The 22,546-nt window shown below is 35.8% G+C and overlaps 1 protein-coding gene across 2 annotated transcripts in view; it reads left to right on the top strand.

The window, feature by feature from the left end:
* Window positions 1-22,546, top strand: part of LOC121422628 (ubiquitin carboxyl-terminal hydrolase 7-like) — a 53,479-nt gene that overhangs the window by 12,435 nt on the left and 18,498 nt on the right. For both annotated transcript variants that reach the window (XM_041617790.1, XM_041617788.1), the window contains exons 4-12: window positions 12,375-12,473; window positions 13,700-13,770; window positions 15,203-15,267; window positions 15,642-15,730; window positions 16,277-16,385; window positions 18,736-18,866; window positions 19,947-20,001; window positions 21,648-21,728; window positions 22,302-22,392. In XM_041617790.1, coding sequence (XP_041473724.1) covers window positions 12,375-12,473; window positions 13,700-13,770; window positions 15,203-15,267; window positions 15,642-15,730; window positions 16,277-16,385; window positions 18,736-18,866; window positions 19,947-20,001; window positions 21,648-21,728; window positions 22,302-22,392 — 791 coding nt within the window. The remainder of the gene's footprint in view (window positions 1-12,374; window positions 12,474-13,699; window positions 13,771-15,202; window positions 15,268-15,641; window positions 15,731-16,276; window positions 16,386-18,735; window positions 18,867-19,946; window positions 20,002-21,647; window positions 21,729-22,301; window positions 22,393-22,546) is intronic.

Here is a 22,546-nt window from a genome sequence, read left to right as displayed (position 1 = left end):
ATAGAAAAAAAAAGTAGCATGTGAAAACATGTAGATAAAATTATTGACCGAGTGGAACATCATAAAATGATGAAGAAAAGACTTGATGGTTTCCAAATAATTTTTTTTTTTTAATCAAGGAAATATGGAAAATAAATGACCATTTCATGGATTTAAAGATGCAAAATGTGAAATTTTAGCCACTCCACTTTTGATAATAAAATATTTTTTTCCGAGTCAATAAAGAGCTGAACATTTTTCACTGGCTTTCTTTATAGTTTCCAACTACGGTAAATGAAAGCAATTCCAAGGAAATATGTTACGCAGGTAGCCATTTCATGGATTTAAAGATGCAAAATATGAAATTTTAGCAACTTTTATTGAAGGGTTTTTTAAAACCTTAAATAGCCATAAAATATTGATTTTTTTTCTCCAAAATAAACGTAAAGACTCAGGCCTACGTTGCTGAAAATATCCTTTTCAATGTGTGTTCTTTTATACTGGACAAGATTCTCAATTGTTATTTCGTATACCTTAATAAAAATAAGAGTAGTGCCGTCATAATGAAAAAATTATTTAAAAAATTGGGCAAGCAGTTTTTTCTATCGGGCAAGCAAATTTTTTCATCACTTGCCCAACAGGGTAAGTGACAAAAAATTTTTTTGTAGAGGCCTGTTAAATGACACTTGCTCCATTGACAATTGCTCCGCTATAAATTTCACATGCTAGTCTAACGACCAACTTCAATCCTTGGTTTAACACTACACTCTATCCTAAACCTAATGTAAAACCCTATTGCAACCATAATCCTACATCTTAGACAAAATTAAGCCTGGAGCAGTTTTTGTAGGAGCAAACGTTTTGTCACTGAAATAATACAAAGGGCTGAGAGCAAGTTAGCCTCCAAAGTGTTAAGAATTGCTCTTATAATATTTATTATAGCCTCTGCATAAAATTTAAGATTACAAATGGTAATGAAGCAGGAAAAAATGGTTATTTATTACCACTAAGAAGTTATCCTGCTTTTGACCAATACTTTCAATGGTAATCACAAATTTTTCACATACATGTACTTGTACATGTATGCAACTGTCGGAAAAATGCAGGTAGAACTCTTCCTTACTTCATTATCATTGCAATATTTAAATAGGACCCATTCCGACATGTAAAAATTGGCATAAAACTACATATTAATGTTAATTTATTCACCTGTCATTTGTCAATTATGGACAGACCACCAAGGGGGAAGGAAGGCACTCTCATTATCATTCAACATTAGCCTAATACCCTTTTCATAAACCTACCCTCCAATTAGCTGCCTAAGAGTAATGCGGATAATTCAATAAAAATTGCGTTCATAAACTCCGAAAATAAGCCGCATTATTTTTACGAGCACCCGTCCTGAAAAAGGCGGATAATCGCCATGACAACTGGACACGCCCCTTCCGATGCGGTTGTGTTGGAAAAGGGTGACCTTGTGACCGCACCATGGCGATTATCCGCATTATTTGGAAATGCGTTCATAAACTCAAAATCTTATCCCGATGCCGCTATTATGCGGATAATAGCAGCATCAGAGTAATGCGGATAACTCTTGTCCTCCAATTTTACAACCAAAGTATGCTGCTATTAGCCGCCTAATTCATAGTAATTGGGTTTATGAAAGGAATATAAGTTTACCCAATGTCAAGATAGTAGACTGAGCATCTCTCTGTGAGATAAATCTCCTTTAGATTCAAGAAACCCCATCATGGCAGGAAATCTATTTTTCCTTTGACTACGGGAGTCTAGTGGACCCTGTAGAAACCCCATGAAAATTTAGAGAGTTCAGTAATATACTAGTTAACCCCTTGATTATGGGAGCCTTGTGGTCCTTGTACAAATCGTATGAATTTGGAGAATTTAGAAGTCAATAGGTTAACCCCTTCCCTGTGAGAGCCTAGTAGTCCCTGTACAAACTCTGTGGAAATTAGAAAGTTCAGTAATAAACAGGTTAACCCCTTCCCTGTGAGAGCCTGGTGGTCCCTACAAACTCGAAATTAGAAAGTTCAGTAGTCAACAGGTTAACCTCTTAAAGGGAGCCAAGTGGTCCCTGTACAAATGCTATGGAGAGTTCAGTGTTGAACAGGTTAATTGACCATCTTCCTGATGAATGAAAATATTCACATTTAATTAAACTTTTCAGATATTAAGAATACATTACTCTATTAAAGTCCTTGAGTAGTGATGTACATTTACATATGATCTGTAATATCCCACAATTCAGAACTTATTAGGATGGACAGGAAATTGTGATAATTTGTATTATGTACATGTAGATGCTTGTCAACTCTACAGTGACAATAATATTAGTGAAAGGGCTCAAAGGGAAAAAGAAACAATTTCCACAAGCTTTTGTGATGATTAGATTGCAGGTTTATACAGAAACTAGATTCCTCTCATAAAGCTTCCCTTGCATCTCGTAGCATTCAATGTCAATTGCCAGAATGTAGGAGCATGGCTGAAAGGGGGGAAGGAGGAGTGTGTCTTGCTCTCTGATACACCTGCATCAGTAGCAAGTGGGCGACATCAAATCACACACTTATTAATTTGAGAAACCTGTGGTCTACTCCATCTCAGATGGGACATCATTGGCACCTGCTCTCTACATGTGTACATGTAGGAGATGACTGTATGATAGGTGTCGATGTCCCTCCCACACTCAAAAGCCATCTTTAGCAGTATTTCACAAAGAGTGTTTTCAGTGATTTTCACGGATTTGTTTGCTATCAGGCTAATCAGATGCAAGGATTTTAGTAGCTTATAACAGTTGTCAGCGAAAGTTAATGAATCATGAAATGCTTCCCAGATGTCAAGTTTATCTCCAATGGAAAAAATGATGGCCATTAAAACCATACCACCAGTGTTTACAGAAAACCATACAAAGAATTTGCACCAGTGATTGATTTATGGTGTGTTGTAGTACCTTAGGGTGTGGACATCTTATAAAACTGGCCAGTGTGCTTTACACCACAGTGTAGATGCAGAAATTGTGGGAATATTAAAGATAAATTCCAGTATTGGTATAGATCTCAAAATGACTTTTTACAGAATCTAATATAATGACCACCCAAGTGTCTGTTTGTATGAATAAAAAATATGTGCCAAAGGATTCTGGAAGAAACTGTAATTGCTGAGAAATAAGCAAAATAAGCGCGGATTCGGTCACTTCTGTCGGGTCTTTATTCCAGCAATAATAATACGCTGTCCCACGTGTGCCTATTTGTGTTGGTGATCTTCAGTGTGAACATTTTTCAGCGTAGATTTCACGATTTCACAAAGTTGAGTTTATGTAATTTTACCAGATCTAGATCCTCGATGATATACTGACAATTAAGCCTGGTTTTACAGACTTTCTCATGAAATCAGTGTTTACTGCAACTACTGGCATTTCTCTTTAATTGTGGTGTAGCAAATATCAAAGAATATTATAGTTTTTAATTTTTGTAAATTTTTGTATACATGTTGTATATCACATGCGAGAGGCTCCCCCATATTGTTTGATACAAATCCCATAAATTGGCATTCCCATGAATTGGCAGTAGAACTGGTTTATGGTTACGATATTTGAAAACTTAATCATAGAAGTACCAACATATTGTGTATGATTATACACGTACATGCATATTGAATTCACAGGTGAATTAACTTTCAGTTGTGTGAGAGAATGGTACTTCCCAGAATTTATCTTTACAAAATTGATACTTTTACAAATACAATCAATAAATACCATTCTTTCGATTTTTCACCAAGCCTTATGTTTCTCTAATTTTCTGCTTTCATTATTAACCAACTTCACATGTACATGTACCTGTATATCGGGTTGGAGTCGTAGGCTCTCCCTTTTATGAATGTGTTTCTATCAATTTGACTTTGCTTGTCATGGTTTTGAAATTTGAGTATGATCCGCTGAATGCGTCACACTCTCACCGCACTTCATCTCTGCTGGATGCATTCATTGCATCCCTCATAGCTGCATCTGTCTGGTAGTACAGCCTGCTTGCCTGAGCAACAGCTGTTTCCAACTCTTTGCACCCTCCTCTTCAGGTTTCTTTTCAATCATCTTCCATTTCCATACCATCCTGTTGTCTTTCTATCAATCCCTGTCTTTGTAGCTTTTTAGTTCCTTCACACCTACATGTATGTAATCGTCAGTTCTTCTCACGGTCTCTGGCGATGACCATTTACTAATCTGCTACTCTGTTTCTAAGTGACATGATAAATTGTTGCCAATTTACAAAAGATGCAGGTCATTAGGAAGAAACACATGTCTACTGTACATGTTCATGAAAGGAGCATTGGAATCTTGAAGACCTGCAAAGGAGTTTTTGATCTTAATTAAGGATAATTTACAATGTACAAGAGTATGTGCATGTTGATTAATAAAAATGTAAGACAAAAAAAAAACAGTACAAAGGTATGAAGTGTATCTTCCTGCAGGAACAAAATTCATTGCATTGTGTGAAATGCTGTTCAGAGGATATAACCAGTGGTCATTCTATGGAAATGTACATTTGTACGTCAATTATTATTCATATGATTAGCTCTGGGCTGTTGCAAACCAACCCATCTTTCAAAACCTGCTTCATGATGATTATTTTTTATGGCTTATGGCGTCATGTGTGTGGTTGCACACAATACATGTATGTGTTGATTGCACACAGTGTCCTGTGGAGAGAAAGTGGCAATTTGGGAAAGGAAAACCAGTCAGTCACTCACTCTTACAATATATATTTAGTCCATTTACAGAACCCAAGCTACCATTTTTAACCTGGAATCCAATTTTTAATGCATTTTAGTTGAAAAGAAGTTGTTGGTTTCTTTGTGTGAGGGTGGGGGGGGGGGGGGACTGTGGATATTGGAACCATAAAATACTGAAAATAGTACTTAAACCTTGTACACTGGTTCTGGAGAACTGCATTACTCTCCCCCCCATAAAAAAAGCAACAGAAATGTCAATTATTTTATAGTGCAGTGACCTTTTCCCACGGTTTGGTCATGCATTCCATATTTTTAAAAATTCAAAGTCAACTTGTGGATTACTTGGCGCAGGAGCATGGTTGAGTGCTAGGAAATCAGAGTTGCTGAAACAGTTTCAGTAACCTGACTTTATAGTTAACACTTTGATTTGATCTCTGATTTCATCTTCAGAAAATAGCTTGAATACAGGATGACACACCCCCTATGTTCACATTCAGTAAATGAGTAAGGGAGTAAATTATAGATATTTTCTGTTTTACTGTTCAGACTGGTCTCCACTTCTCGGACATGGACCCTACATGTAAGCAGCAGAGAGATGCAAATTGTGTGTACAGACCGTTAAAGGCTGCATCAATTTCACACATGCGCATGATAATTGAAGAGATAATAAAAAAAATAAAGAATGATACCTACATGTAGGCACTGGATTTACACTTACATCTTGTATGATCCACTAGAGAGGAGACAATCTCCTTGATCTTATCTATTTTTAATCATGGACTGTTCACAGATCACACATGTATCAGAAGGTGGTTTCAGACCGCCTCGATCATAAGAATCCCCTTTAAATTACAAGAACTTTTTTAGGCTAAAAAATACCTATTAATGATTCCTGCATTCACACTAATGTTGTAACCCGCAAGTGAAAACCCGAACCGTACCGTCCCGTATAATCCAATAATTTGCAAGCGGGACCCGCTGACCCGTCGGGTTTTAACCCGCAAGTCAATTTATCTTTGAAAAATGAAAAACATTTCAGCAATCCCCACACTATACAGGCTCAAATCAGGAAATATATGTCTACTACTACCTAGCCTAGAGTGAATTTACTTACAATTTGCAAATTCGCCTTTTATTCCGGAGAGAAAATGTTTTTTGGGTGACTTTGTACCACGAAATGGGTCCAATCTGATCTCGAAATTGAAAGCATTACGCAATTAACGCCTCGGATCGGAGCTAGCGAACCGCAGCTCAGCGCGCTAGCTAGCCCAGGCTGCCCAGCAAGGATCGGCAGACGGCAATGTTGTTTTTCAGTCCAGGTCGGTCGACAATGCGACTCACAACAATCATAATTACATTATTCAATTCCATGGGACCTCGTCTATAAAGTAATCAATATTGCAATAAATACCTGGATAATGATACAGTCAATTTTTTCTTCTCGTTTATCTCTATATTATTTCCTTCTGTTTTTGTATTTCATTCGATAATATGGCCGCTAAAACTCGATGTTCAGTTTCCCGTCGCCCGCGTTATGAAATTTGGCCCGCGTTTGAAAATCAAATTCTGAAAATAAACTATTTGGATATCTAGATTCAAAACTGATTTAAAACATTAATATAAGCTTTTCAGTAAGACAATTACTTGTATATCTTGTAAATACCTGCAAATCTTTTCTTTCTTTTTTTGTGAATGGAATGACGCTGCATGCTCAACCATACCTCGAGGGATGTTCGTGCAGGCTCCACTGAACAACCGTAGAAGTGGTGGAGCCTGCACGAACATCGCTCGAGGTATGGTTGAGCTACCTCAATAAATCCCAAAGTCTAGCAAACTTGCGTTGGTGAGTTATCATACGGCCTAGTACTCATCCAAAATAACTTATCTTATTTGCTAATTATAACTTAAAAATCATTTGTTTTATTTTTCCAAGGGATGATTTAAATATCAGACAAAAAAATCATCAAAGCTCAATCTGTTACAAGGCCGACGGGAGACTCACCCACGTACGCATGGGCGCTTGTGCTAGCTAGTCTGAGCTCTGTCTCTCTGCCAGAGCTCTGGGGGACAATTCGCTCTGTAAAGGCCTCAATGATGGTGATTTTCTGCTTCAGACAGAGTTCATATTTCGGGTATATTTTTCAAAACTGCCATTGAAGTTTGATGATTTCTTCATTGTCATGTATATTTACGTTATTAATGAGTTCATTCTCACCAAATTTAGACTCCCCCATAGAGAAATAAAATTTTCGTGGAGATCTGCGTTTTCAAAGAACTTCAGGAAAAGTAAGGGTATGTGGGCCTTTATTACATGGCCAAGTACTGGAATTAGATGGAGTAAAATTTAGATATTAAATTCATTTATATCAAGTTCAACTCACAGTCTCACCCACACAAACACACCCACATCCAAGATTCTAGGCATGAAAAAAAACTTTAAAAATCATACAATATTAAACAACAAGTAATAATTAATATAATAAGTGAAAAGGTATTCCTCAAAATACAAAAACGTAGCATTTGAAAAGAGCCCCTGAAATATTGCTAAAAAAATGAAAATGGAGCCCCCCCCAAAAAAATGATTGATTTTTCCCTGGCTTCAAGTTCCACAGAATAAAGTGCGTTAAAAGTTACAAAAGGTCAAACTTTCATCTTCTGAAAAATAATGAATAATGAAATCGGTTCCTCATTATGAGCTGGAAAAAATGGGACGGGAAACTCAACATCGAGTTTCATTGGCCCATGCGGTTGCTTTTGACTGCGCTGCGCTGCATGCATGCACTGGCGCTGGCCTTTGAAAGAGAGCAACTCGATGTATCATGTTGAACTGTCTCAGACTCAGTCCTGTTCACTATTCACAAGACAAAAATACGCCGGAATTTTTAAAAGGAAATATCTACGTCTCTAAAAGAATCTGCCACGTAAGAAGCACATGATCTTAACTCAATTTTCACTGTGAATGTTTTTATTATGCGTCGTTTATTCTCCCTTTTTTTCGCATGACGGTCTGCGGGTTTGAGAATGAACTCGGCCCGACCGCAACCCGCGATCGGAGGCATACCGGCAGGTTAACCCGTACCGCAACGGGTGCGGGTTACAACATTAATTCACACCGCCCCGAAACATACACTTCGGGATAAGTTCCTGAAGTTACGAGCATGCGCGGTATGGTCTGATAAGCAGGCAAGGTTTGAGATTCAAAATCACTAGCCCAGCAGCCACCCACGGCGCCCACGCCCAACGACATGCTCGGCTTGAAGTTCCCATAAATTGCTTTCACATTGCCAAAATACCTGCAACCTTGGAAAAATCCCCGCGAAAGTTCTCGTAATTTCACCAAGTAGGGGAAGGCGGGGTAAGTTGAGCATAGGGGCAAGTTGAGCCACCAGCCCCAGGCCAATAATGAATGAGTCAGACATTGTGGTGGTGTCATGTATTGATGACCCATAGCATAACCCCTAACCCCACCACATTGTTTTCAACTTTGAAACAAAAAGTAGTTTTTTAGAGGGAAAAATATGAATTTCAGCCAAAAAAGTAAAAAAGAGTGTGAAATAGATAAGTGCTTTATAAACACACACGTCTTTAAATATAATAAAGACATGATAACAACATTATTAGTCCAGGTATGGATCTTCATTCTTGTCATAGTCTTTTATATGATGGATGCATAATAAATGTGTGGATACAAAATTATCGCACTAAGTTCGGACTGGGGTAAGTTGAGCCAAACAGCATGGGGCAAGTTGAGCCATGGTAATTCCTAAATTTCCTATGGTAATGTATCTTAAAAAACAAACAAACCATAAAAGTCGATTGAAATGCTGGCTGAAAGGAGCAAATTTACATGACTGCTCTTTTTCTTTTAAAGGATGTTAGTATTTATAGAGAATTAGCAAGTGAAAAGACTTTAAACAAAAAATTGACATGCTGGTTCTCCCCTCATACATTTTGTACATAGTTTTTGTGGCTCATCTTACCCCAGAAGGTGGCTCAAACTTACCCCATATATGGGGCAAGTTGAGCCATTTGACATCGTTTTTATTTCAAAGGTCACGATGACTTTCAGTGTGGGGATAGAAAGTTATATATAGGTGGAAAATATTTCAGAAGAATTAAATTTCAAGGCAAGGTACTTATTTTGACAAGATTATTAATCATATCAATTCTAACATGCAAAAAGCAAAAACTGTCACAACTTACCCCGCCTTCCCCTACCTACTATTTAACGGGTATTTTCTTTCGGGGAAATTACGCATAGTTTGCTTTCACATTACCAAAATGCCTGGTATTTTCTGATCGGGGTAAATTTCCGGATCAGAGAATACCTGGAACTGACGAACTTCGAGGCTGTCCGAAGCCACCTATAGTCTCAGACATCGAATCCAAGTCGCGTGAAAAGTAATGCAACTTATGTCTGTGGATCAGACTTTTCTATAACAGATCTGTGAATGGCATGCTATTCCAGTATACCCATTTTAATGTGCATACATGTACATTCCTTGAAAATACAGGTCTGTGTCATGTTAGGCCGTGTTTATGCTTCCACTTTTCAGGCCAGAATCAGCATTTCCAAACGTGATTAGTCCAAAACACGGTTGCGTCCATGCTTACTTTCATTTAAACGCTGTTTCAAAACGCCGATCGTAAACTCACAGAAAGGTGCGTTTGTAAACCTCGTTTGACCAGAATCAGGCCTTCTGGGAAGTATAAACAGAACCACGATCGTAAACGTGTTTAAATGACGTCATTTGGTACATGCTTCCGGTGAGATGAAAATCCGCGGTCAAATACAGTCGTATTGATCCATGTTATCTCCACCTAATAACAATCGGAAAAAAACTTTCGAAAAAAAAGGCGCACCCAATTTGACCTCGCTTTACGATGCGAAGCCAGCTGGAGATCATGATTTGCTCTGAAAAGTTAAGCATAAACAGCACTCCCAGAACCACGTTTACGATCGGCGTTTTGAATCGACGTTTGAAATCGCTGATTCTGTTCTCGCAATGGAAGCATAAACACACCGTTAGTATTGCACCCAAGACTGCTCCCCTCCTCCCATTGCCTCCAAACTTTGTCCCCACCAAACCCTTTGATCAAGAGGGGAGAGAGGAGGGATCCTCCTCCCCATGGATACCAATTGATGTGAATGCAGAGATTGTGGTCTATCCTTGTCTGAAGTGTATACTTTGGCTAATGAGTATTCTCAATTTCCCATGATACATGTACATCGACCATGCTACTACTCAGTCCATGTTCTAATAGATACAGTAATACATGTATAATTATGTCTGATATTTACTGTGTACTTCTTGATGTACTCTATACAACAGTGTTTTTTCCCCTTTAGTTTCCAACAAGTATAAGAACGAATACGTCGTCCATTCAGGAAAAGGGTATTAAAATGATGTTTTCATTTGATTTTGAATTTTAGGATCTCAAATGATTCGATTTTCCTGTATACATGTACATCAACAAAATGCTAAAAAAAATAATTGAGATTGAGGTACTTGTGTATCTTTGTTTTCTTTGTATAAAGGCTGCCTATAAAAGCTTTTGTTAAATGCTCAAACAGATGATTGTTATTGAATTATTATCCAATATTTACTACAATTGTTACCATAAATTTGTATCACTTTGCACTGACTGATTTGTCACTGAGATATAATTTTTTTTAATACTATATTCAGATTTAATTATAGCGTCTTTTTTATCAACATTTTTAGTTTATTTTTCATACTGGTCTTGTAAAGACTTTGTCACATATTTAGTGATTGCATCCTGAAATTTTCACCTGTTTTAATATTAGAAATATGATTTTTACATTGTGGGCACGCCGTGGTTCTGACTCTTGCCTTTCGAACAGAGGGTTGTGGGTTCAAATCCTAGCCATGGTGTGTCATCCTTCAGCAAGAAATTTATCCACAATATGCTGCACTCGACCCAGGTGACGTGAATGGGTAGCCGGCAGGATTATTTCCTTGAATGCACTGAGCGCCGGTGATGGTAACTTGAGCCATGGATCCATGCTCGAGCTAAAGCGGGGGTAATAATAGCAGTGCTTTGTATCCTCAGGCAAAAATCATCCAGCTACATGTATTATTATTATTATTACTATGTTGGGGAGTGGGTTCTTGGCTTTGTTTTAGGAGTCAAATTTTACGATGTTTTATCTGACTATTGAAACTTTGACAAGCAGTATTCTTGAATAGCCCCCCTCAGTCTTAAATGTTTCATCATAATGTAATTGATTTGCATTTTACTATAAGTACCACATGTGCCAACCCAACAAATGCCTTCAAGGAGGGACAGTCCCTATTTGAGGTTTACAAGGAAAGGGAAATTTCTTGTACATTTTTTTTTACTTCAATATACATGTACTATGTGTACAGTGTTTGTAGAATTCTATACTTTCGACTTTTTCTTAAGAATTGTTTATCAATTTATATCATATTTTCTCTGCATATGCGAAGTATAATGCACATGTACTGTAGTGCGATCACCTGAGACCTGTTTACTATTATGCAGGCTCTTTAGATTCCTACCATCCCGAGAGAAATAGCTTCAACACTGCCATTAATCATGGAAGTGTACATTTGTGTATATTGCTCCCAAATGAGAAAGAAATTTATCGTTGTGCAGTCTTTGTCAATGCTCCAATGTGTGCCTACCTTTTGAAATAGTAATTACATTCAATTTTAAGTTGATGTTTGATAAAGGTGAAATTATTGCAATTCATTTTGAATAGTATTTACCTTGGGATCAATCTTGTTCTATTTCATTAAAGAATGACAATGAAATGAAATGCGAATTCATTACATTAATTTTGATATTTTGATCAGTTTAATGTAAGTTTTCTATCCAATTCTGTTGATACTGAAATGTCTGTTTAAAGCTACACTTTATTGAAAAAAAATTATTTCAAAGGCTATATCATTTATAGAAGAAAAAAATTAGTTCAAAGACTATATCGCACACGTGCGCAAAACATACATTTTCGAGAAAGTGCAAATTATGTTAGACCTTATTTTTTTTAGCAGCTAGTGTATTATTTTCTGTCCTAATTCTCAAACTTTCTGACAAAGAAACATTTTTCTTAATTGATATTTTTTTATCTTATTAAACACTTTTTAAATGCTTCTTAATCTTAAGAATGAATACCATACACTCTTTTTCCAGAAAGAAAAATTCGTAATCCACTGAAAAAAGTTGCTAACGTGAATGTGTAAGCCAGTTCCTGGAAAAAAGCTGCTAGCGCTTATCGGTCTATGAACGAAGAATTGTCCTTTTTTCCAGGAACGAAATGCGTGATCCAGTTACCAGAGAAAGAATGCATTTATGTGCGTAAATCACATTGGAATGTTTTACGTCATAATGATATCACATTATCACATTTAGGTTCGAGAATGGTACCAGAAGAAAGTTCATCTATGCTTTTTACATTTCAGCAATTAAAAGAAAAAAAAAATATAAGCCCCTTCTTGCGAGAAGCTGACGATATCTTGAGTGTTCTAATGCGTGCCTCAATTTACACTTTGAGCAATACACATTTTTATAGACCCCAGCCCAAACACATAAAATGGATGAATATATTTTAGTTATTTTATTTGTTTTAAGAGATTAAAATATTCATTGTATTTTTTTTCTTATTTCAGGAAAATCATGGCAATGCCCCGTACTAGTCATAACAGTGCTGAGCGCAGCTCCCGAAGTTTGGGTTTCTTCTTACAGTGCAATGCAGAATCAGATTCACAGTAAGTTCATAGAATCAGGGGGGTGTTTCACAAACATTTAAGTATGACTTAAAGTCATACTCTAGTGCCAACGTGAACTTGATATTTGATATGAACTCTCATCTCATTGATTAATATGCAGTAGTGAGCATCCTATGTGTGTGGTCTGACCGATGTGATTTATGCATTATATATCACACACGATTTAGGAATTTAAGTGCAATATAAACCCCCCCCCCCTGTTCTGATTTCAATTTTGATTTGGTCTGAATGGTTTTGACCGCTGTAACTCTATAATCAACATAGTAGTCAGTTTCATTTTTTGAACAATGTTAATAATTTTTGTTTCACATGTTGGATACAAAAAATTGAGTTATTACAGAATCTATTGAGGTAAGAACTGAAATGACTTTTAGTTGAATTGAATTGAATATTTTATACCTACAGTATTAAAAGGTGGTGTAAATTTTGTGAATGGCAATGTACAGACTTTGAAATTTATTGAAAGGGAGGTTAATTATTATGTATGATGATGCCTTTGTTCTTGATATGTGACTATTCTCTCTTGGTTATCTCAAAATGTCTTTCTAGAGAGTAGAGAGAATTACATTTTTATGTTCAATGTAGTGTACATATATGCATACATGTACATACCCAGTTTCAATATCTTTACAGAGGCAAAATAGATATGTTGTCATCCAAGTTTTATAGCATTACGCATTTTATAATCAGATGGATTTGCTGAATTGTTTCATCCTTACATGAATTTGCTTGATGCAGGATCACTCCTTTGCAAAAGACTATACATTTATTCATGCATCTTTTGATATTTAATTGCACGTGTGATTTGATCTGAATGCACAATGTAGGTTCTCTATACAGAGCTGCCAAGTAGTACGGATTTTTCGTATTGTACTGAACCATGAGAAGAATATTGGTGGTTTCATGCAAAATACTGATTTCTCAAGTTTCAGTTTTATGTGTTGTCCTGTGGTATTTCTTTGAAATACTGATTTCCTCGCCAAAATACTGATTTTCTGCTTTAAAAATACTGAAATGTTCTTGTTCAGGTTGGCAGCTCTGTCTATGTCTTGTACCTTACATAGATATCTTTAAAATAAAATACTATCTTTCAAATGTGAATTGGTCTGGATATATCCCAATGGGTTTGTTATTTGTGTGGTGGATGCAATCTGTGTATCGTTATGGTATGCTTTCAATGTTTTTTTTCCCCTTATGTTTTCCAGAACATGGTCGTGTCAAGCGACGGCGGAACTTCGGCTTCTGAATCAAACAGGAGGACAATCCCATGTGAAAAGTAAGTACAGTAACCTGTTCATGAGATCAAAGTTCACCTGTGCCAAATTACTATAAGTCCAGACTCAGGCGGGGGGGGGGGGGGGGTCATGAAGCTGTTCATCAAGTCAAAGCTAAACATTATTTTACATATGGCTGAAATAGAATAAAATGTTAAAGTATGAACCCAAACTTTCTAGTCAATGCTTAATTACTTTGTTTTAAATATTCAAATTTTGTGTGTGTGGAACTGCACTAGGCTCTGTTTAAATTGACCTTCCATATGTCAAATAATAGCCTATAACTTGAAGCATATTTCAAATCAGGATCCCATCTTACAAAGAGTTACGATTGATCTGATCAACCACAACTATGGAAAGCCAGCAACGTCAACATCTAAATGAATATTTGTTCTGAATATTTTCTAGATAAGATATATAATATTCATGCCTTCATCGATTTCTTGGAAATTCATTGTGCTTCTTTTTATTTACAAATGACATTGCAAATTTCAAAATAATAAAAATTATGACATTGATTTCCTTATGGCTGAGGTTGAAGCTATCGTAATTCTTTGTAAGACGGGGGGGGGGGGGGGGCAGATATGCACAAAACCTAACCTAAAACCTGTTCTTAGTTGAATTTTGCCCAAGTCAAACAGGGGGTGTTTCATGAAAGTTGTTAGCACTGACTAAATTGTCAGTGCTGACAATTTCACCGAAATCCTTGGTTTTGATTGGCTGAAAGGCACTAGCCTCTGACTAGTAACTGTCAAAGAAAGTCAATTTGTCAGTGCTGACAACATTCATGAAACGGTCCCCTGATTTCTGTGATCCCAAGAGATTTGATTTTGGCAGAGTCACTTGTATTGTGAAAGAGCAACACTACCTAAGTCAAGCCTAAGTTACAGACTATTTCAATATAAATTTTGATGGCATACATATAATACAGCTACCATCACCACTTATCAGCTGTGAGAAATGTGGTGGAATACGACTGTGATCTCCTCCAATCAGGGGCCCATTTCATACAGAGTTACAACTATAGAATCTTTGCCATTATTGTAATTATCGTAAAAACCTTGATTGTGATTGGCTACTAAGTAATGATAGCATGGTAATAGCCATGACAGTTAACATAGTTCTAAGTCTTTATAAAACAGACTTCAGTTATAATGAATTAGTTTTGTCATAAACATTTCATTGTAGACAATCTGATGACTCTGGGCCCGTTTCACGCAACCTTTACTCAGTTGTTGAGTTTGGATGGCAAGACCCAGTCAAATGCCTTGATTTTTGTAGCATGCAATACTCATTGTAAATGTTTCTTTAACATAATTTTTATGAGTGAAACCTTTATACAATTACGAAATTTTTATTTGAGCTACATGTAGAATTGTTATGAATACTTCACATTCTATATCCATTTTTCCTTTTCTCTTTTTTTTCAAACAGAAATCTCCCATCTTTTCTACAGCAAAGAAAATGACTGGGGTTTCAGTCATTTTATGGCATGGAGTGTAAGTAGTCAATACCTATTTGACATTTTCTTCTCCAGTAGTTAAATCTTATTTTAGAATCTCCAAGCCTATGATAATAGAGCTTAACTCTAAGGGATTAAAAGATAGTCGGAATATGTATGAATAATTCATTGAAAATTAGAATGTGATAATATATTGAGAAAGAAGAAAAAAGATAGAAAAAATCATGGTGATGTAATTGGCATATCAAGCTAATTATATATTTGATTCTGAGAGTCCAAGGAATGCTTTATTCTGCGTTTTGTACCAAGAATATTAACCTATTTATGTCATGTCGGGTGCAGAGACAAGAGTTAATGTAGATACTGAATTAATGTTTATAATGTTTTTTTTAAATTAATTTAATGGAACAGGACTTGTTGGATCCAGAGAAGGGGTATGTGAAAGACGATGCCATTACGTTAGAAGTTCATGTTGTGGCCGACGCCCCTCACGGTGTCAGGTAGGTGTTCGTGCAATCTGATTTTACCCATGATGATGATGATTATTATTATGATGATTATGATGATGGTGATAAATGAGATGATTGCGATGATGGTGATGATGACAATAATGATGACGATGATGATGATGATGGTGATAGTGATGATGATGATGATAAACTTGATTAAAAATTTTAGAGGGTGAATGGTGATTTATGAATATTGAAGCAACACTGCAAAATTATGTTGAGAGATTGCGGATTTTACAAGGATTGTAGATAAGTGAAAACTCTGTCAGGGTGGTTTGATTAAGTTGATTCACTGAGATTGCCCATACCAGCACTAAATGAAGCATTGATGATTAAAAAATTATGATAATGGAGAAATAAAAGTTGTAAGGTTGCCACAACAATAATTTTTATCAGGTCCTATATGAAATTCTGCATGTAAGGAAATTGTAAGAAATAGGCACATGGAGAAAATACTTGTTTTTATGCCAGTTTTGCCTTATCCTGAAAGCCCTTTGAAAAGCACATTTCTCAAAATCTTTTCTTTTTTCCACACAGCTGGGACTCTAAGAAGTTAACTGGGTATGTTGGTCTGAAGAATCAAGGAGCCACATGTTATATGAACTCATTGCTTCAATGTCTCTTCTTCACTAATGAACTCAGAAAGGTAAGCTTTGTCGGCGATCGGCCCCTCTAAGGCCTGTATTCTGAACCTTGATTTTAAAAATATATGTTTTAGATCTAGGCTTAAATTATGAGAAGTTTAAAGTGTCATGCATCTGATACCAAAATGCTTTTTGTGTTTGCTGGGATCATTCCTCTTTTTGGCTGTTGAAGAAAATTATCATCATCCTTTCAAGACAATTTTAAATAATTTGAATGCCAGATGTGATGATAAATTGATCATCTAATGTTAGAGATTTATGTTCCATATGGCTTCCCATAGTTAAACCACAACTTTAGATCATGGTTTTGATTAAAACGAAGTTCAGAATATGGGCCTAAATGTCCAAGAGAATGTCAAGTGTTTGTTTTAAAGATTGTCTAGTGGCAGCTTTCATGGGAAATTTGACACCTGTAGGGTGTTGTACCCATCAACAGGTGTCTTCAATTAGTGTTAGGGTGTGTTACAAGAAAACATTTGCAATCAATTGCAAATATTCTGTTGCAATTTTACATTTGATAGATCAATTTAAAACTGTAGAAGATGAGATTACACTCCTTGTTTCGAGAAGCAGAGTAGCAAGCAATCACAAAATCACAATTACTTTCAAGACTTAAAAATTGATCTATGGACCAAAAATAGACTTGCAATTGATCATAGGTTTCTTTCAGTGCCCCATTTGTGGTGTAGAGATTTGTAACCAAACAATTATTGATTTTATGGAATTACTATGTATTCATCTAATTTCATCATATGGTAGCTGCAGGAAAAGATGCAATCAAACACAACTCCAAAAATTAATCGCAACTTGATTGATAACCAATCAGAAATGGGTATTTGGGTATTGCATTTGATTCTTGAAATTTATCCAAAAGCAACTCTTTCTACAAAGGGTCCTGGACTGATTGTAAAGTGGTTGGATGGGACAGCATAATTGGCTGACCCCCAACATGTAGACATGGTACAAGATTTCCATTGCTTTTCATGAATGCTGGTATCATCTAATCATACTATCCATGAAGCTCAAGACAAGTTGACTTCATAGAATGTGTTTTCAGAGATGCATGTAAAACCCCCTTCCTGAAGTAGCAGTTATAGTCATAATTAGAAGAATACACAGTTCTTGTCTGGTACTTAAAGAGGAAATTTTACAATATATTGTAATACTTTCTCAAAGGAATGATCAAGCATATCAAAATGATAGATCTCTCTGCCAAAATTAAGAAAAAGGATAAACATACATTGTAGATGTTTCCTTGTTACTTGTTTGCCCAGTACCAAATTAGAACAAGATTGCCTTCCTCAATTGTATATTCATCCTACATGTTTATATATAGAATTACTGGAAATAAGTTTCAATGCAACTTTCCATAGCACGACTGAAAGGTCATTATTTAAGAACAAGGGAAATTTAGCTCTTATTCGATTCATGAGCTGGCATGCTAGCTATGGCATTTGTTTTCCATTGTGCCCTTGATTGATTACATCTCTAAAATTTTTCAATTATGTTTTCTGTCAGATTTCGATGATCTGACTTATTTTGTTCCTTCCCTTATTTTCCCATTGGATTTGTAGTTAAAAGGGGGGAAATAGTTCGTTCAGTTCCAAAAAGCATTGACTTCATTCATGAGTGAGATGAGAGTTGCCACCTTTTTCTTCTTAAAACACTAAACATTGATATGATCTTGTTTGATATGGAAGGAACACAACCTCTTACAGGAAATCAGATTCGTTCCAGGATTCACTATTGTAACAATACTTCTCCATTCAAATCTGATCAAAGCCCATTTCTTTGACTGAAAATTAAATAGCAATATTATTAAAAGCACACTGTATAGAGTGAACCACGATCAAACTTATATTTTGAGGTTGTGAATTAGCTTGGAAATGGAAACAAGGATTTAAATGCAAGTCCCAAATGCATAATCCTGATTGGTTAAGTCATGTTGAACTTGAATGCAATGCTTTGTGCAGCAGGGACTAAAAAGAGACTAGGGGCACGTAACACAAATCTTAACAATGATCGTTGAACATTTTCTACGATTGATTCCATTGACTACAATGTACAATTAATCGTAAGAATCAAGCGTACTATTAATTGCTAACCTTTGTGTTACAGGACCCAAATGTTAATGAGACTCCTGGTGAAAGGGTTAAAAAAAAAGAAGAAATTATCAGCGTTGCAATTACACTATGTGATTATAAGTCAAAATGACAATTTTTCCTAGTGGGTCTGAGACTGAATGAATATTAGACCAAGCAAAACTTTAACTAACATAAATGTTGCATGGTAATGAAACCAACTGATTTAAAGCATCAGTTAACGTAATTTTTTTCTTTTTGTGGTTTGCAGGCTGTGTACCTTATGCCAACGGAAAGTGACGACTCGTCAAAGAGCGTTCCTCTAGCGTTGCAGAGGGTATTCTATGAGTTACAGCACAGTGATAAACCAGTCAGTACCAAGAAACTTACCAAGTCATTCGGGTAAGTCAAATGACCCTGTCACATTCAACACTTATTATCAGCAAGCAGCCAGCAGACATTATACACTGTCATTCTTTCCAATCAGGGCCATCTTTTTGAAGTGAAATTTAGGTCACCCAAGTGACCATGTGATCTTAATCTTCATGTATGATGATGAATCAGATTGTTTTTTTAAGGTGGTATTTTTCCAATGTAATGATTGTTTCATTTTCACTAAAGCTTAATTACAGTAGTTGCAGTAAAACTCTGATTTCGTGAGAAAGACTGTAAAACCAAGCTTAAGTATTATATCATCGTCGATCTAGATCTGGTACAGTTACATAAACTGAACTTTGTGAAATCATCAAATCTAAGCTGAAAAACAATCACACTGAAGATCGCCAACACAGATAGGCACACGTGGGACAGTGTATATTATATTGCTGGAATAAAGACCCGACGGAAGTGCCCGAATCCGCGCTTATTTTGCTTATTTCTCAGCAATTACACAATTTCTTCCAGAATCCTTCGGCACATATTTTTTATTCATATAAACAGACACTTGGGTGGTCATTATATTGGATCTGTAAAAAGTCATTTTGAGATCGTTACCAAAACTGGCATTTACCTTTAATATTGAAACCGTTATTTCTCATCAAATGTATTTCCATAGACCTTTTATATCTGTAGAAAAGGGGTTCCGTCTAAAAAGCCGAGAATGATCACTACTTAATGGAAAATTATTTGAAATTGTCTAGATTAGTCCCATCATACAGAATTTGAAATTTAATTTGCAAAGATGATGTATGAAATACATGAGTTTGAATATTGCAAGTTAATACCCATTGTTATTATTTGATATTGACTTAATTTTGACTTCAGAACTGAAACAAAGAATTCTCATATTAAATGATTAACAACCGTCTGTATGATGGGTTAAGGTTGTTTAGATATCTGAAATGAGAGACCTTTACTATAAAACAAGTACTGAAAAAAAAGAAGCAATTTTTCAGAACTGGTTATTTACGTTTTATTTATTGATTTACTATTTATTTATTGGTATTTACATGCACATGACTAAGGATTTCTTTCTTTATTTAGATGGGAGACACTAGACTCATTCATGCAACATGATGTACAGGAACTTTGCAGAGTGGTGAGTATGATTTTGATATTTTATCTGTGGTTTTTTTTTATTTGGCTCTGTAACAGACCATAACAATTTGGTGGATTAACAATATGGTGCGCCCTCTATTGGTTGCAACGAACGCTCCAAATTTCTAACTTTGGGTAGATATTGCGCAGAAGTGCAGGCAGTGCACTGTGCTAGTGTACTGTAATGTGACTGTGATGCTTAAAAAATGAAAACTGCACGGCAAGACTTTATAAAAAAAGGTCTAAATTTCACAAAGAAATATGCGGGCAAATTTCTCTTGTACCTCCTGGACCCTAGTAAACAGCATATCTGGTTGAGCAGTGCGGCCAGTGCTGAATAATCGCATGCTTGCATGCACTTTAGTACTAGTGCGCGCAACAGATGTCAACTTTTCCCCATGATGCATTGCGAATGTTGGCCTGTCCGCAGCAACCGATAGATGGCGCACCATATTATGAATCCAGCGAATTGAACATGCAACAAATTTTCATGTTTGATTGCATTGGCCACAATGTGCAATCAATCGTGATGTCCAATTTTAGATCAGTTGCTAAGCTTTGGGTTAAAGGACCTTGCACTATGATTTGTGCATGAAAACCATTTGAAGTAAGTCTGCTATACCATTGGACCTGTAATGTGCATTAATCCAAATTTACATAACTTTCACTAGGATAACAACCAAGTGGCTCATTGTTTTGTCTTTATTTACTTAAAATCTACCTAGTCTTGTGGCCATCTCCTGAATGCTTTGCGAAATGCGTCCAAATCAAACAAAGATTTTGGACTCACTGTTTTTTTCATACATTTTTGTCTCGCTTGCATAGCAGAGCAAGACTGAAGGCGCCATTTTTCTGACAGCGATAGCGTTGTCGGCAAAATCAAATCTTAGCATAAGGTTAAGTTTTTGATATGTCATCATAACTTAGAAAGTATATGGACCTAGTACATGAAACTTGAACGTAAGGGCAATCAAGTATTACTGAACATACTGCCTGAGTTTCAGGTTACATGACCAAGGTCAAAGGTCATTTAAGGTCAATGAACATTGGCCATGTTGCGAATAATTGTTGATTTCCTTCATAACTTTGAAATTTTATAGATATAGTTCATGAAACTTGGACATAAAGAGTAATCAAGCATCAGTGAACATCCTGTATGAATTTCAGTTCACATGACCTAGGTCAATGAATTTTGGCCGTAATTGTTGAATTGCCATCATAACTTTGAACGTTTATGGATGTAGTTCATGAAATGTGGACATAAGGGTAATCTTGTATCACTGATCATCTTGCACAAGTCTTCAGTCACATGATCAAAGACAAATGTCATTTAGGGTCAGTGAACATAGTATTGTATCATCCTATAAATGGTGTTTTTTGTGAATGATTGTTGTGTAGTTTTCAAAGTCGGCACTGATGCTATATTGAATCGCATAATGCAGGCAAGACTGCCAGAGGCGCTCCACTTGTTTGGAGAATTTAATAAGTAACATGATATTTTATGTCTGTGGCACACACCATGTAGAAAAGCTTAAATCGGTTGCAACATTGTAAAAACGTTACAATTAATAATAATGATTATTGATTTGTTTATTCTTACTATATTTGATGTTGGTTATAATATCTGCTTTTGATGTTTTATTTTAGCTTCTGGATAACATTGAGAGCAAAATGAAGAGTACGGTTGTCGAGGGAATCATTCCAAAACTCTTTGAAGGCAAAATGATTGTAAGTGTTCATTAGGAGAGATCTTTTTTATTATTGTATTTATTGATTACATTGATAAAGATTATTGTGTGACCCTTGAGTATGATCTTACTAATTAGAAATAAGATGAGGCATTATATACTGTACACAACAAGAAATATTCAAATTCATTTATTTCACTTCTCTTAAAAAACAGGGTACAATATAATAGTGAGTTAATCTAATTGAGTAAACACAACATTGACAGTTGTACATTATTTAGACAAAATCGACAACTGAAGACAAAACATAAGATATGAAGTATATGAATGGGATGTGAGGCAGTAACAAAAAGCCATTGGCCTATCTAGACTACTCCCTTTTTACATTCATAACTGATAAGAAAACAAAACAGGATCTTCCAATCAACTTTTGAGATTGAAAAACAGATCTCAAGATCAATCCAAATATAAGAGTGAGTTTAAAAAAAGTACATTTACATATATGTGTATGTGTGGTTGATTTTTTCAAGTGCAAAATGATTTATGAATAAGGAATGAATTACTCTGTGAAACATCTCCTTTATATAGTTATTATTTATTTACCTTGTTGCAGTCATATATCAAATGTAAGCACATCACATATGAATCAGGGAGAACTGAGCCATTCTATGACATCCAGCTCAACATCAAAGGCAAGAAAAATGGTAAGAAGTCTTAAAACGTGTAATTTCATTCATTGAAATATTTCTTGTAATTCCTGATAACAAATGTTGTAAATTTAAGCACATACAAATGTATTTAATACTGTGTATATTTCTAAATGTGGATATTTCATAATAATTTTTTTTTCAGCATATT

The sequence above is a fragment of the Lytechinus variegatus genome, chromosome 10, assembly GCF_018143015.1.
Source record: "Lytechinus variegatus isolate NC3 chromosome 10, Lvar_3.0, whole genome shotgun sequence".
NCBI classification, from domain to species: domain Eukaryota; kingdom Metazoa; phylum Echinodermata; class Echinoidea; order Temnopleuroida; family Toxopneustidae; genus Lytechinus; species Lytechinus variegatus.
The sequence above is the reverse complement of the archived record's forward strand: the minus strand, read 5'-3'. Positions and strand labels throughout refer to the sequence as shown.